This window comes from Crocodylus porosus, unplaced genomic scaffold (assembly GCF_001723895.1).
Source record: "Crocodylus porosus isolate Cpor-Errol unplaced genomic scaffold, CroPor_comp1, whole genome shotgun sequence".
NCBI lineage: Eukaryota > Metazoa > Chordata > Crocodylia > Crocodylidae > Crocodylus > Crocodylus porosus.
Genome location: NW_017728924.1, coordinates 14,870,429 through 14,886,819, shown reverse-complemented (window position 1 = coordinate 14,886,819; position 16,391 = coordinate 14,870,429). Strand labels below are relative to the sequence as shown.

General features: G+C 44.1%; 1 protein-coding gene across 2 annotated transcripts in view; it reads right to left on the bottom strand.

The window, feature by feature from the left end:
- Window positions 1–16,391, bottom strand: part of AMOT (angiomotin) — a 77,870-nt gene that overhangs the window by 27,842 nt on the left and 33,637 nt on the right. The window contains exons 2-6 of one of the 2 annotated variants that reach the window (XM_019540386.1): window positions 16,156–16,316; window positions 14,202–15,120; window positions 6,684–7,137; window positions 4,586–4,730; window positions 2,905–2,997 (exon numbers count right to left, since the gene is read on the bottom strand). In XM_019540386.1, the coding sequence (XP_019395931.1) occupies window positions 2,905–2,997; window positions 4,586–4,730; window positions 6,684–7,137; window positions 14,202–15,073 (1,564 nt within the window). In that variant the 5' untranslated portion in view covers window positions 15,074–15,120; window positions 16,156–16,316. Of the gene's footprint in view, window positions 1–2,904; window positions 2,998–4,585; window positions 4,731–6,683; window positions 7,138–9,063; window positions 9,220–14,201; window positions 15,121–16,155; window positions 16,317–16,391 lie in introns of those variants that run through there. The other variant, XM_019540387.1, reaches the window with a different exon arrangement.

The window sequence follows — 16,391 nt, the reverse complement described above, 5'->3', positions numbered from 1 at the left end:
TAGCTAACAGAATCAAAGTCAGAGAAAAGCTGATATCCTTAGAAGCTGGTAACACCCCAGGTTAGCGAGTAGACAATAGCAAAGGTACATCATAGAGCTGTCTGGTTTTATTGCAAGGCTTTGCTTTTCTGCTTCGCTTCCCCATGATAAGCCTGTTTTCAATAATAACAATGTAAAAACACAAATAACCCAACCAGTCCATGTCAGTTCAGCTACTGGTGGGTCAGCGTCATTGTCATACAAGCACCATGCTGACTGGCCCCCTTTGCTGGCATTTTCTTCTGAGAGATGAGCAATAAAATTCTTCTCTGCTGCCTCCAGGTAAAGCAGTGGACCTGTGCCATCAGTGCTTCGACTGTCCCGTACTCTGAGATCACAAGTCACCTCTCTCTCTCTCTCCAAAGCTTTATACAAACCCACTCACTTGTACTGAAAACCCCCTTGTCAATTTTTTAAAGCCAACGCCTGATGCAGAAATTCAGTCCAGGTTCTATGCTGTGCCAAAGGCTGGACTAGATTATCTTAACTGTCCTTCTTAGTCCTCACATTCAGGAAGCAGTCTGTAGCTGGGCTATTTCTTGACTGCTTAGCCCTCAACACAGCGACTAGCCAGACACAAGATCATGCTGCTAGCAATGGGGCAATACTGTTACCTAAAGATGCCAGACTGTAATTTTGGACTTCGAGTTTCTATTTTTTTCTCTCCTTGGGAAGGAAATGCTCTTTGACACAATTTAATGCATATTTTTTTCCTCAGACCTCTAGACAGATGGTTCATACCATTCCTGACTCTTTCACGTTGCAGCTTGAGCAGATCTGTTATGTTGGAAAATATCATGTCATGCAATGGATGGTGTACAGGTTTAGCCATTACCAAGAAGGCCAGGAGCAAGTATAGATACATACATGCACATGTGCTCAGTAGGCAGTGGAGGTCCTCAACATGGGGACAGTGGAGTTTAGAATAGATAAGGCTGAATCCATTCAGTGCAACATGTCTGGTCCATTCAAGCTGCCACCCACAAAACACCTGGACTTTGTGAGTGTCTTAAAGCATTTCCATTCACAAAGCAACTACTTTTAGTAAAAATAAATGGGATAACATAAGGACAAGGAAAACCAGTGCGAACATGTAAGCAAGCCCACAAGCAAAGCTGGAATGCAGAGCAGACGTCCTCTGTGGAGTTGCTGCCATTCCCAGCAGTTCTTGCAAACCACTTGCAATGGTAGCATTAACTCATCTACTGAATACATAACTATGAAATACTCCCCAGAGCAATCTACACCCAGCACTGATGACACCAGAGAAACTGCATTCCAAAAACTTAATATCCCACGACAAAGGAATGAGGACAAGGAGTGGAAGGCTTGAAAAACAGGAACCAGCTCCTGGCTGCGCAGAGGGGTTACATTGCCTTTCTTCTGCTGGGAAGAGCCAAGTGCAAAGCCCTAATAGCACATAGCAACTACAAACTCCTTTCTGCAAGAGGATTGAAACAGCCCAAACAGTGATTGCAAAGGAAGAGTGGGAACCTGGCCAGAGCAGACAAGATGAAGACTGCCAACTCAGCATAACCCCAGATCAGCCTCTGTCAAGGGGAAAGACCTGAAGGCACCTTTTAGAGCTGGCTTCTGCAGGCAGAAACCCTGAGGCACAGTAAGTGGTGGTATGGGCCTTTCCTACAGCACTGGGATACAGTATTGCCACCTGGTATTAAACTACCTGCTTGTACAGGCCTGGAGGAGTGTGGTCTACAAACTCACATGTATGTGGCCAAATGCTGCTGCTGTAAAAGTTGATTCGTTTTGCTATTAATTTTGGTGAGAACTTCCATAAGCTAAGGTCATTGCTTGCACGAAGGGGCTCACTGAAAGCTTCTCCCCCATGTGGTGCACTGCCCTGTCCCTCCATTTTAGGGTCTCTCTGCAACCTACACCTGAGGAACATGCATTTCTCTGTGGCAATTTTTCCCCCTCAATTTTAAAACATTATCTTTTATATAATGGAAAATAGTGAGCTCTTTCAGAAGGGTGGAGTGCACTGAGCAATCAGGAAGAAGGTTGACTCACTGTCATAAACCTCAAGATATTTCAGTACAGGGGAAAGGCAAAAATCACTTACCTGTAATTTTGGTTTGCCCTGTGGTGGATCCATTGCTTTGGACAGAAGTCATGACCCTTAAGTATCTCTGCCCAGACAGCTATGCAGAGGACCCCATTTTTTTAAACTACTGAGTCCTCCCTACTGGCCTGTTCACTGAACCAAATGCATCAATGAGGGACTTCAGAAAAAACTGTGGCAATAAGAAGTAGAGAAAAAAGAGCTAAGGGGATCTAAAGCCCTCTTGCTGAAACTCAGCTCCTCCACAGCCTCCTCCACACTTTTGCTCAACCGTGAAGGACAGACACAAAGTGCATCTTCAGGCCACAAAATAGATGCTGAGCTGCAGACTCAGTAGATGGTGGAAGGCCTTAAGGTCCTCCCCGGCTAGGGCTAAAGAAACGTACAGAAAAAGCCGCATACGAGCTGAAAGCAGGTGAATGGTGCTCGTTTTCCAATCTTTCCACTTGATACGTGTCATTCAATGAATTTTATTTACTGATAGAAGGAAAATCCTGAATTCAACCTCCTCTTCCACTAGCAGTTTCAAACTATCACCTCCTTACATGGCCCTCCTCACCACAACAGCTGAGCACAAGATAAGACAGGCTGATCTTCATGTGATGAAGTAAGCACTCTGCTTATGAAAGCATATGCTACACATCTCCAATTTAGTTACCCTACTTTCTGCCTGATTTCAGACTAATGCCGCTACCTACCTCTCTCTACGGTGCATGACAGTACTCCATTTTTACCTGAGTGGTGCATTTTACTAGCTAGACCACAATGAACGTCTGACTCACTCTGTGCAAAGAGTTGAGAGATGGTTTTCCGATTGTCTTCAGACCCCTCAAATTCCTTCTCTGCAAGTTGCTTGTTGGCTGTCTCCATACGCTCTGCAGAATTTTTTAAAGAGGAGAAACAACAAAGAATGAAAAGCTTTCAGGCAAACTTTTTGAACTTGCTTTGTAAGTTGCATCCACTGGGGACACTTGCAAAAACAAGTTCAGTGCTCAGCACTTTTAGTTCTAAATAATCAGAAGATTTGAAATCAGAGGGAAATGAAATTGCATGAAATTTGCAGATAGTATTATAATCAGAACATTCAAAGCTCTTGTAAAAACATTCTGGTGTATTCTAAAGGTATGAAACAAAAAAGGGTATAAAAATTATTCCAAAAAAACAAAGTGTGAAAGGCAGTGAGCTTTTTTTTTTTTTTAAATGTTTCTACAAATGTACTGAATCGCTCCATAGAAGTCTATGAAAGGGAGATAATTTTCTGGGAAGCTTATACAAGAGGGCTAGAGAAACCTATAGAAAATACCCTTTTTGTATGAGTTCTAGAAGGCTTGTCTATGCAATTAAGAGAGTCTCTCTAAGGCTTCCATTAAATCTAGGAACATAAGCTGAAAAATAAAAATCACTAATGTCTCTGATGCCTTATCTGACTTCAGAAAAATTAACTGCCCCAATTGCAGGTGTATATTTGTCTCGTTAGATCTCTAACAGAAGATTCTATCAATCCATGAAACTTATTAACTACCTGCTGGTAATATCTGATTTAGTTTATTACAACCCTTACATGAAACCTTTTGCTTTAATATTGGGTACTGCATGGTCTTAGACTGGAACTCAAAACACTTCCCCTGTCAATACCTAGGGATCGTGGCTTTAAACAATTAGAGGCTGAAAGGACAGCAAAAGCAGAAGATATTCAGGAGAATTGGAAGGTGTTTACAGAAAAAGCAGTTTAAATTATTCTGACTGCATGCCCCTAAAGACACAGCTGGCTTTCTCTCTCTATCATTTTAGACTCAAACCGCATTCAATGCCAGTCTCAATTTCCAGCCATTGCACTACTGCAACTTTTTAGCTAGAAATAGATACATTCTTCTCCGGGACCAGAACAAATTGCTGCCTCCACTGATAAGTAGTGTTGAGAAACTGCAAGAAGAGTGGACTGTCTGAGAGACGGTGTGGAGGGGTTGCAGGATAGGAGATAAAAAGACCATGCAGAATGGGCAGTCAGCGGAGTGTTTTTCAATTATATTTTAAAATGTTTATTCACAGAGATGCACCAATATACTGGTTCATATATCAGCACCAATAAAAGCAAAATTGACATTACCAGTAATTGGCTTTTCTTGGCCATTGGTATCAGCCAAAAAAATCATTATAGGTGCACCCCTATTTATTAGCTATAACATGATAAAGAATTCTAATGTTATGCCCTAGTTTGGGCTTGGCTGGATTTTTTTTCCCCCACCTTTATAATTAGAGAGGCTGGAAATCAGATGCTGCAGCAATCAACCAAACCTCGCCTTTCTAAAGTCCAAAGCAATTCGCTGACAACCCTAGACAGCTGAGAATACCTGGTGCATCATGTCATGTTCTGTAAGTGTCGGCCAACACAAGCAAGTCCAGCAGCAAAACTCTCACCAGTCAAGTACAACATGAAGGCATAAGGAAATGATATGCATTTACCTCTCAGGTCCCTGTTGAAATCGTGAAGCCTGCGGATTTCTCCTTCCAGCTTGTTTCGCATGGCCTTTTCCAAGGCATCCCGCTTAGAGGAGGACTTTTCTAGGTTTTTGTAGGCCTCTGAAACTTGCTGAATTTCTGTTTCCAGCTACAGTGGAAATGGAAGCATGCGATTTAATGAGCAATAATGCCTGGCACTTAAGATATGTGTTTCTGTCTAGGTTCTCAAAGTGCTTTAATGAATAAATATTTTTCAGCCTCAAGTGAGGTAAAGCATGATTACATCCATATACCAAGGAGGTAAAACTGTGGCCAAAGTAAACTGCAATGTATCCCAGATCTCACAGAGCAAGGAATAAAGATTTAGAGCTCAGTCTTCCAAGGCCTGGCTCTAACCACTTTTCATTAGTGCAGGAAAATTGACTTACAAATAAAGCTGCGCCAAAAAATACTAATATCAGGTTGTAACTTACTGATGAGATTCACTAGACTGCATTCATTTATGGGCTTAACAATCCAGAGCTGGCACTGAAAAAATGGAAATATAGTCTAGAAAACTAAAAGGGTTCAGTCTCATTAGGTCTTCAGTTTTCAGAATGAAGATCTGTTAACAATAAATATGCTTTCCTCAGTCCGTCTGTCTTGCATGGTAAAGCCTCCAATTTGTTCTCTGAAGGAAAGAGCTAAACACCAGAGACAGAAAATAATTCACTTCCACTTAACCCAAGCTGACTGTGTCTCATGTCACTTTGGCAGTAAGGATCTACCAAGAAGCAGACACCACCATTTCTATCTTTAGCAAGGAGTCAGCTGGGTAAGGGGACAGAGGGGAGTTCCTTTGTTATCAGGAAGCTGTCATACATTTCACTAAATCACTTCCTTCATTGCAACCTTCCTAAAAATGAACAAACCAACCTGAACAGAAGTCACATAGGAAACAAACTGGTGGACAGAAATACTCAAATGCAGAACAAAAAGCAAGAGCATTGTAACAGCCGGGAACTCCTAGGGCCCCACAGGCTGTTCAGGGGTCAAAGAACAGTTCAAAGCCTACAGACACCTAAACTACAGTCAGTGCTCAACTTCTCCCTTACAGCTCCAGGGTAAAGGCAATTCTCACTAGGTCTGCATTCTAATTGCTGGTGAACTCATTAGACAACAAGTCATTTCTGCGAGTCTTTCATGGCACAGCCAGATGCAGGTCACTGGCAATATGCTGGGGGGAACACAGGGGGTACGTGCCCCCTCTCCCAGATTTCTGCGCTGATGGTGGGGCACGGGGCTGCAGCCCAGCCAAAGCCAAGACCTGGCAGCAGCGGAGCCTGGTGCAACTTCTGCACTGACCAGAGGGAGGGGTGCAGGGCGGTAGCCCAGGCGGAGCCAGCACCCAGCAGTAGCTCTGAGTCGTATCCCTCCCCACTGTCAACATTTATGCATCATCAGTGGTGCAAGTATTACTGACAATTCTAGAAAGAGTTATGAAAATGTATGTGCCAGCTTGATGCCAAGTGTTGTGGACTCTGTTTAACGAAGCAAACAATTAGCTTCATACCACGGAGACAACTAGGATTACATCACCTTGTGTTGCCTTTGGGGCTTCAGCTATACCCTGAAAACTCTGTATGTCCAAATTTCTTTTAGACACAGGGGCACACCACAGGAAACTAGCTGTGCAAGTTTCTCTCACTGTCTAGTCAGCCAGTTTTGAAGGCACCAACTCAGTTGCTGGCCTATGTGATCTTTAGAGCTCCCATGACCACACTATCTAAGCCTTTCAAATATAATAAGAACATCAAGCCTGCAGCTGTCTTGCAGTCCTGGTTCTAGCTGAGAAAACTGCCCAAACCACTAGCCTCTCTAAGGCAGCTGATGAGGCTGCCTATTGAAATGTGGCCAGTTGCCTACTTGAGAGTAGAACTGAGGCCACTTACTCATTGAATACAGGCCAACAGACTGCTATCATGGGATGAAGCTGAAGACACCACTGACACAGGATGAAGAGCTCTAGAGCAGGTAACTAATCTCTTGAATCAGCTGCAGTCATTTGCTGGAGAGTGATTTTTAATTGCAGAGAAGACTTTCAGGGCCATACAACACCTACCTTCTGTAACCTTGCTACCTTCTCATAGCACCCATCCAACTCCTGCCGTAAGGACCGGTTCTCCTCTGACAGGATCTCCACCATCTGCTGGGCCCTGGAAACAATGGCAAAAGGATCCACTTGCATCTGCTGATAAGGAGAAGGAATCTGCTGAGCTCTTGACATTAGTGAGTAGGAATCTCCTTGTTGCTGCTGCTGGCCTAGAATAGGTTGACATAGTCGATAAAGATCTCCCTGATGGACCTGATTTGACATGAATGGTGGCTGGGTCCGTGGTAGAAGGCTTGAGTCTCCCTGGTTAGAAGTAAGGGGTTGCTGATGCTGAGAAGGAGACAGTCTGGATGGTGGTGGAGACTGTAGTAAGGTCAAAGATCCCAAGGACGTTAAGGAGGAAGTTGGGCTGTGATGGTGAGGTGGCCTCTGCTGTAACTGCATCTGTACATCGGGGTTTAGCCTGTGAAATAGTAAGCACAAGCTCAGCTGAAGCACAGCAGAGAATTACATATGAACCAAACAGTACAGTGAGGTGATGAATGCATGTACATATAGAGCGACTATTGACAGGATGTCCTGCATGCAAGATTTTACATGCATTTTTTCCTATTTAAAATGTTTGCATAACAAACTCCAAAAATCACTAAGTAGCTGTGAGAAGAAGAACCTAAACTTAATGGTTCTTAAGTACATTTTATACAGAGGCAGTAAGAGAAACTCTTGATACCCATTTCATCCACTGATGGAGAGGGATGACTGCAATATACAATATACTAGCAATGTATTAAAAATCAAATCTGTAAAACTGCAGGAGAAGAAACTATTTTCTAAATGTTCACTTTTCCCTGCTTTTGTAAGTAAATTGAATCAAGTTGAGGGCAGTTCAGAATGGACTGGGTCAGGCTGTACCTAAGGGCACTATTTCCACAGCAAAAGCCCTGCCAACAAAGAATATCCTTCTGAAATTCAGGACAGAGATTTAAATGAGTAAGCTCAAGTCTTACTTATTGCTGTTGGCTGATGTGTACCAAAATGCCAACTAATGACCATCAGCCTCGCTCAAGGAAAGAGGTAAAAGGATGTGATAGACAACCTAAAAGTTAGGATTAGAATACAGAACCAGAAGTCTTCTCAGCCCTGGATAATGGGCATCTTTATTGCTCCCAACACCCTAATATGTGAGCGTAATTCACTGATGAGAGTGTGCTGACAGATCTACCTCTGCACACAATCCATAGAGGATACCACAGCTGTGGGAACAGCTGGAGAACTCTAACTCAAGATGCAGCAGGTCAGGGTTTTAACTCTGGAGATTCTTGGTTCAGTTCCCGGTGTGCTGTTATCACCAGCAGATCTACTGTCCGCTCACCCATGGAGGAGTGAGTGTCAGAGCTCTGTTCTCCCATGGTCCTCACTTACTGGCATGTGGAAAAGCACTGGCAGCTGCACTCAGGACTATGCCCTGTCAGGGAGGAAAAATCTCCATAAGGTTATATTGATGTGTGTTATTGGATAGGTGGGAGGGAATAAAAGGTGAGGAAAAACCAGGAGGATTCCCTCCTCACATATGCGCAGAGTCCTCCTGAAATTACATGTGAAGTTCCAAGGACATATTCACAACCCAGGGCTCTTCCTAAATACAGACACTGGCCCTGGCACAAGTGCAGTCTATTTACTATTCTGTACAGTCTTCCAATTCTTCTGATGTAACTGAACCCTTAATTGCTGTGGCTCAAAAGCACAGCTGGACTGGATTTGCTATCTCCTGTCGGGTGTAGCTAGGCAGAAGACACCTGTCATGCTGCTGCCCGGCACTGCTGAAGGTATCGGAAACCTCAAGGGGAATGGTCGCGCCAGGCCCTGGAGCCGGCCTGAGCCTGCTGCACTGCAGAATTCACCAGGCCTGGTCTCAAACTCCAATCCAGCTCCAACGCTTCTTGACCACAGCCAGCGCTCCTGTGGACTAGACACTAAAGGGTTACACGTAAAACTTATCAGAGGATGCATGAGTGCTCAGCATTGGCCTTCCTGTGCTGTGCTGAATGAACTAACGCATCAACTCTTCGTACTCATCCAAAAAGGAAACGTCTGTGTTAATCACATCTTGCTGGCAACATGTTTCAGAGGTCACACACTGTGGGCCTCTGCACAGGACTGACCGTCTCAGGGTTACACATCCTGTGCCTCTCCCGACAAACATTTACCGCTCTATCCTTGCTCACACACGACTGGCTGCTTTTGTTACATGTCAGTACTAGGACTCTGGGTCAGAAATCCACTAGTCTGGTTCTCAAGTTCCCTACACACGGGGCCAGAGACACCTCCCTGTCGCTTCAGCAAAGTACCAGTCTCTTTTATTCCACCCTCTGATGACTACGGTACTTACTCGTTGCCAGCCACATTATTGCAAGGAATGCGTTTCCCCAGGAGAGGTCAGATGCCACATGTGGTTCTCAGGGGTTGGTGGGAGAGAGGAGATGTGCAATTAATTTCCTCAGGAATGTGCAGGTCAGATGCAGTGTCTGGCTGTTTCTCTGCTGGGGGGGGGGCTCTTTTTTGCTACTTTTCAAATCCGAGGTAAAGAGTGCTAGTGGCTTGCTCAAGGTCACTCGCTGAGTCAGTGGTTCGGTCAAGAGAGAAACTCTGGATCTTCCTATCATCCAGTCCTGTTCTCCATCCACTACAAAGAGGAGGAGGACGCAGCCCCTTGCGGTCATTTAAAATGAGTCCTGATCCCTCACAGAAAACTGAAAATATGCCAAAGAGAAGCAAAAGCATGTTGCTGATGTAGATAACTTTCAGCTATGTTTATGAAGCTGCTACGGCACATAAAGATCTAATTTTGCCGCTTTAGACTTCACTGGTTCCTGGACCTTAGTCCCCAGGTGACATCATACTCTTCTGTGTGATGTCACGGTGCTTTCCAAAGGAACGGTGCTGTGACAACCCACCTATGCTGACTGACAGAGGGAGCAGCCCTCGTGCTTACGAGGAAAGCCTTCCAGCTGTGAATGGACGCAGCACCGTCTGCCCGAGTCTGCAGACAGCCGGCAGCCCCGACCGTAACTGCCACACGCCACCTGCCTGCGTTTCAGCCTTGGGACTGGTTAGCGCTGCAAGCCTAACAGAGGTCATGGAAATGTCAACTCTGTTTACAATTTCAGTGCCATGTATTTGATTAGAAGCCTCTCGTTACTTTGCAGGGGGGAGTAAAGTTCGGGAGGAGTATTACCATTACCTCCCATGACCTGAAGCCTGAGGGCAGGCAAAACAAGCACCGAAAGCAGGCGAGTTCCCAAATGACGACAAGTTGCTGCGCAGGTCTTCACAATGAGTATAAATAACCTTTTAAAATCATTCTGGTCTTGTGCGTTCAACCCATGACCTGGAAGTTGGACACGTTTGGTTGTATTACCTGCTCTGATGCAGGCTAGATGAATGACTTCAGACGAGTCCCTAATTCTAAGTGCCTTGGATACCATTTGTCAAATAAAGGGGTGGAATACACCTGTCTTGAAATACTTTCATCATAATCTGTGACAGCTAGCCATAACATTTCCAAACCTTACTGGAGCTTTGAAACCTCTATATGGAAAACACCATATACAAGTTCAAAGTGGTATTCAGTGTTGCCAAGTCTCACAATTTTACCTTACAACATTTGGTGTTTTCCTTGGACTCCAGTTCTTGGATTCCTCAGATTATGTGGGAATCACAGTTCCACTTTTAAAAAAGGATGCAAATCTCCTATTCCTTCTAATTATGGAAACAAACTTGAGAATCTGACCTGAGTGAACTCTAGAGGCTTAGAAACCAGAAAAGAAACACCATGGAACTCAATGGATGAGGTTTCACAATGTAAATTTCACAATTTTTAAAGCTGAATTCTTGTTGTTTTTGAAGCCCAAATTGTTGTTTGACATTTCAGAGCCATCCATACTTTTATTAATAGCATTCAAGAGAAACATCCCTGTATAAAAGACTACAGCTATCCACATAGCTTTGCAGTGTTAAAACTAGTTATTATAAAAGATTATTATAATCATTACATAATTATTATAGTAATAAGACGAGCATTGCTTCACACAACCACCCACTATGTTCTAGGTGCAATCCAAACATTCAAAAAGGAGCTCACAATCTATGTAAAATAATATATATATAATTCCTATTGAATGTAAACTCAGCATATAATTGAGTGGTACATTTGTCCAGGATGGAGACATGAGAAGCTCTATGTGCAGGGGAAAAAAAAGAGTGAAAGAATTCCTAGAAGAGATTCTAAACATGAAGGCCAACCTTCAAGGTGTTGTTGCTCCCAAGACCATATCTTGAAAGAACTTCTCCTTCCCTCCATTCCCTGGCACATCATATAGGATGGTGCAGACTGGGCACTTTGGGTCAGCACTCTTGCCACTAAAATGGTCGTGTAATATTGCAGCCATGAGGGCACAGAGGTTTGATATACTGGGCAGGAATAGGAACACCAAGCAAACAAAGGCCTGTCTGCTGCATGCACTGCATACATCGAGCCATGCAGAAATCCATGGAACTGGGAGTGCAGGCAACCCCGCTTAGCGCTCTTAATTGGTTCCTGAAAAACCAAGCGTTAAGTGAAACAAGTGTTAAGCGAAAACGAAAGTTACTGATGACCCAAGATGGCGACTGCAATTGTTTGTAATGACCCAAGATGGTGACCACGAGCGTGATAACAAAACTCACTGAGCGCTAAGTGAAATCAGGTATCAACTTCGAATGAGCGTTATAGCGCTAAGTGAAACAGCATTAAGCGGGGGTTACCTGTATATTTTAAGCCATGTCCGTTTCAGCTTGGCCTTTCCCGCCTCTCTTGCCTATGTCAAGTTGGAGCAGTATCGTTCTTCCCTTCTCCCACAGCCCTCCCTTCCCAGACTTGGAAACCATTAACCACAAAAAATGAGCAGGCTTCACATGATCAAATAGCTGAAACCTAACCAAAGCATTTATGTTCTACTTCCTAGTCACACCTGATTATCATCTGCTTTTGATACAGCACAAGCAGGAGAGGCAAATGCAGTGTACAGAAGCTATGCTAATTATGGGACCAATTCTCTAGTAATCCCTTCACAAAAAACAGTCCCACCAAAGTCCATGGGATTAATCCCCACAGCAAGGGCCCTGTTGACGGCACCTGAAGCTCAAATATTTTACTACAAACACCAAAGTGCGACAGAGATACTAAAGAGAAAACAAGGCTTGCCGAGTTTGGGGTTCACTTTACCCTTACTGAAGTCTTACAACTTCCAAACAGCCTGGGAATGTCAGTCTGGGTTCTTGGCTCGTCCAATATTTACTTTCAAGCAACACCGTTAGCAACGTATACACGTTGCCACACTCACGCCACCCAAAAGCAGGTGAGGCAAAACTGTTTGCAGACTGGTTGGAACTCACCATGCAAGCCAGTCCTTTCCCAGACTCAAAGAGCGAATCGTGAGAGTGCTGTGAATTCCCTAATGTTTATCTTGCTCAACAAGTTTTCATCTGACCGCATTGTTAGGTCACCCTCAGATTCCACTGAACAATGAGGGGAAAAAACCCTCTGAAGTGGGTGGAGTTTTTAACAACAGAAAAAAGGGTCTTTGTTTCCTTTACATATAGTAAGGCAGGCAATCTCTCTTTCCCTCTTCCCACCCCCCCCACCCCCAACCAACCCTGACAGATGCATATACCACTGCATGGAAAACCATATTAATAGAAAAAAAAAGACAAAAAACAAACACTCGTGTAATTCCAGAATGAGGCTGCAGAGCCATCCATTGCCCCTGCTTGGCATCCAGAAAGCATTCCCATTTTAAAAGATGTGCACTTTTCAAATGCCCAGTCCATTCTGCAGTAGTATGTTTAATTGCACAGAAGGCTTACTGTTTTAATGACAGTTTGTTTAAAGGGGGGGGCTCCATAATTTATGGTTTAGCAGCTAAAAGTTTAGTCTTATTTGTTCCACCGTTTCAGCAATGCAAAGGAACTCTCTTCTCTGCACAACTCCTCTGATTAAAAAGTAACCTCACTAGATTCCCAATACATGTTTGGAGACACACATTTTCCTTGTTTTGTTGTACTGGAAAACTTGCCAACTGAACCTCCATCCTCCTCCCCTCTGAATCTCCTCTAGTGGCTGAGATCCATCCAGTACAGACAAAAAAAATCATCCCATACCGAGAAGCTGGCTGTTGGCATGCTTTCAAATACCTCTCTCAACACAGCAAGCAGGCAGGCTCTGATACTGGTAACATTGTATATTCCCACTGAGAGATAATCATTAAGAATCTGGTTGCCCTTTCCTGTTTGCACAGAGTTGAGGCCTCATCTTGCCTGTGGATTTTGCAAGCTATTTGCAACAAGTTTCTGAAGTCAGTAGCCAAAAAAATAAAATAAAATGAGGGGAAAAAAAACCTACTTCCCCCTTTCCTGGCCTCTTTCTTATTTACTTAGCCAGATCAAAGGGCCTTTTCACCAGGCTTGTATGCTACTGAAGTCATTTCAGATCATGAACAATGGTGAACAAAGTCTGAAAATAGCTCCCTATAGGGCTGGAAAGGTCCCGAAAAGATTCAGATTCTCTAAAGGTCTGAATCCATTGCAAGAATATTGGCCAGTCTCTTCCTTCTGTATACACACACACACGCGTGCGCACACACACGCATCATCCTGCCCCCCACCATCCCCTTTCTGCTTTACATCATCTTTCAAGCAAAAAGGCAGGAATTGGTGGGCGGATATCCACTAGATTGGAACATTTCAAGTTGAATTCCCTCTTAAGAGAAAATGCTCGACCACTGGCTGGATCTGAACATAGAGTAAGACAAAGGACAACGTAGGTTAAAGCAAAGTTCTCATTCTGGTTTATTAAACTTGATTTGCTCCACCCACCAGGATGTCAGTGTTGGCCCAAACAGGATCCAGTTTAGAGCAAACCAGAGCAGACTGGAATGTCAATTAATGCAGAGAAAGCGACTGCTAAACAAGCAGTGAACAAACAGCACCCCATTCTCCACCCCCACCGTTGCCTCGATATATGAAGGCTGGAAACTCAGGTAAACTTATCGTTCTTGTCTGCAATCACTTTCCCCTTTCCAAAGTTATCTGATATAAAAATACTTGGGCAATGGGCCACACCCTGAACATCTATTGTCCTGGAAGAGGTTAATTAAAGCCTGGCTTACTCTTGCAATAAGGGACTGCAAGTTTGAACAGTGAATCATGCTACAGCCCTGGCCTTTTAGCAGGGCCCTTGCATGATCCAGGAACCGTAGAGCCCAGCTTTGCACCCTGTTGTAAAATGAAACCGCAATCAGCAATATAACTAGAAAACTGGCTCCTTCAGAAAGCAAATCATGATCTTACCACACCACAGATACAGGCTAACAACAGAGAAAGGATCCTTGTTTAAAGGCAACCTGTTATGAGGGGGAAAAACAGACCGTGCTTTGCTTGTTACAAAGCTAAAAGCCGCCAGCCTAGAAAAGCAGTTAAGAGTCTGCTTACCTGATAGAGCCATACTCAGGAGGATGCTGATATCTCATCATAGGCCCATCAGATCTCCCCTGCTGGCTCATACGATGATCACCATAGAAATGCCCAGGGTCCTGAGGTTTGCAGTTCATGGGTGGGGTGGACATACTTTTATATGGGTACTCTGGTGGAGGCCCCCTGTGCTCCATGCCTTTCATGTTTGGCTGGGGAGGCGTCTGCACTGAGTTTTTGTAGAAATCATTGGAATTGGAGTTCTTGTATGGGTCATTTTGCTGCTGAGAAGAAAGAGAAGAGAGCGGAGACAGAGGAGCACTTGTGACAGGTGCGTGGGCCTTGACACCACTGGTGGCCAAAGACAGCTGCATCAGCCTTTCACTCAGTGAGCGAACATGCCCTTGCTTGAGGTCCTTGAGTCCTTCATCCTGATGGACCTTCCCAGGGCTCACTCGCTGAACTGTGGGCCGCCCTTCAGTCCTCATCTTTTGATTGGTTACCCCTGTTACATAAAATGCTGCCCCAACACTGGCATGCTGCTGGCCCCTGAAATACTGCGACTGGACTTTGGCTTCCTCATACGTAGGGAGGTCTTCACTGTTCTGAAGTCTTGGAGAGAGCTGCTTCTCCATGATGCTGTTGTCCACCTGAATCTCCTGGCCCTGGGGCTCTTGTCGGGCAGCATGAGTCACAAGCTGATGGTCCTGGGAGCTCAGCCCGTCATTCTGAGACACTGGACTCCCACTGCTGTTGAAAGGGGGTGCATTTCCTGTGGCTTGTTGATGTAAGGCAAGAAGGTTACGGTTGTCATTTGGGTTTCCGTATCTGAGCTGCTCCTGCAGCAGACGCTGTAAAACTGTCGTAGCTGTTTGCTCTTCTGAATTCCTCATCTCAAATTGTGGTGCCTTTTGAGTGGAATGCAAAAGCTGCCCTTGACCTAAGCAGAGGAGACATGGTTATTAGCTCTTGAGTGGATCAAGCAAGGGCCATTTAGGAGCAATGGCTTGAAATTCTAGAAAAATGCAGGTTAGATTAGAAAAGGTTTTCATAATAATAAGGGTCATTACAGCTGTTAGATGTGGAAAGGACCTGCCTGCTAAGGTAGCAAAGCCTGTGGAAGTGATGTAATTTCAAAACTTATTAACTACAAGCTGTAGAGCTATGTGCTAGACAGCCAATTTCTTGCCGGCTCAAAGACCTGTAAAATGACTGAGCCACATCTACACTACACGCATTACCCCCAACTGAGAACTAATGGTTCACAATACTGCCATGTAGACAAGGGTAAGGGAGAACTCCATGAATTCTGTTTAAACTGTGATGTCTAAATAACACCAGCTTCCCCGCAAGCAACTGCAAGAGAGAAGGAACTGTCAGACTGAGGCACACAAAAATTAAATTCTTAGGCTGAGTTTAGATTCGAAAGCCCAAAAAGATACAAATGTAATTTAAAAAAAAAAAATCTATAAAAACAAATGTCAAGCATGTGCACAGATCAGAAGGGCTCAGTGATCAATAACCTTACAGATTCAGACTCCCACGGCATTAGGAGTTATGGGTTTTCAGCACTTCTGAAAATAAGGTCCAATAGAGCTCTCATTTGGATGCATAAGAACTGATGCTCCAAAAATCTATGGTCTCTTTCAAAAGTCTGAGTAAAAGCGACTTGTCCTGGTCCAGGGATTAAAATCCAGGTCTTCTGAATTGCATGAAATCTTCTTTTTGTGCCTTAGCTACAAAACCACCTTGCTTCCACGTCTCTCTCATGACAGTTTTTAGAGTAGATATATCGGTTGCGAACTACCGCCTGTGCTTATGCTGTCAAGAGAAAATGTTCTTCTCCAAAATATAACACAGAGCACATTTAAATATTTCTTATTCCATAAAGCTTCCTCATGACCTCAACACTGTGGCACTGACACACGCACTGTAATGCTACCCGTTTTTAATCAAGTGTGAAGTGGCTACATACCTATTTCCTTTTACTGAGAGTCCCTCAGTCAGAAGGAGCACTTCCAGTACATAGGAGGACCCTTGGCCTTCTTCTGCAGGTCCAAAGTCACCACTCAGAAACGGCCTCTGTCCCTTCAGTAATTTGGATCACTTGATGCTCTCTCCACTCCCAACAAAATTCTAAGGAGAAAAAAAACCTAAATTAACTTTAGCCACCAGTTAGGATGCCCAAAACTACCAAGCTTGGTCAACCGT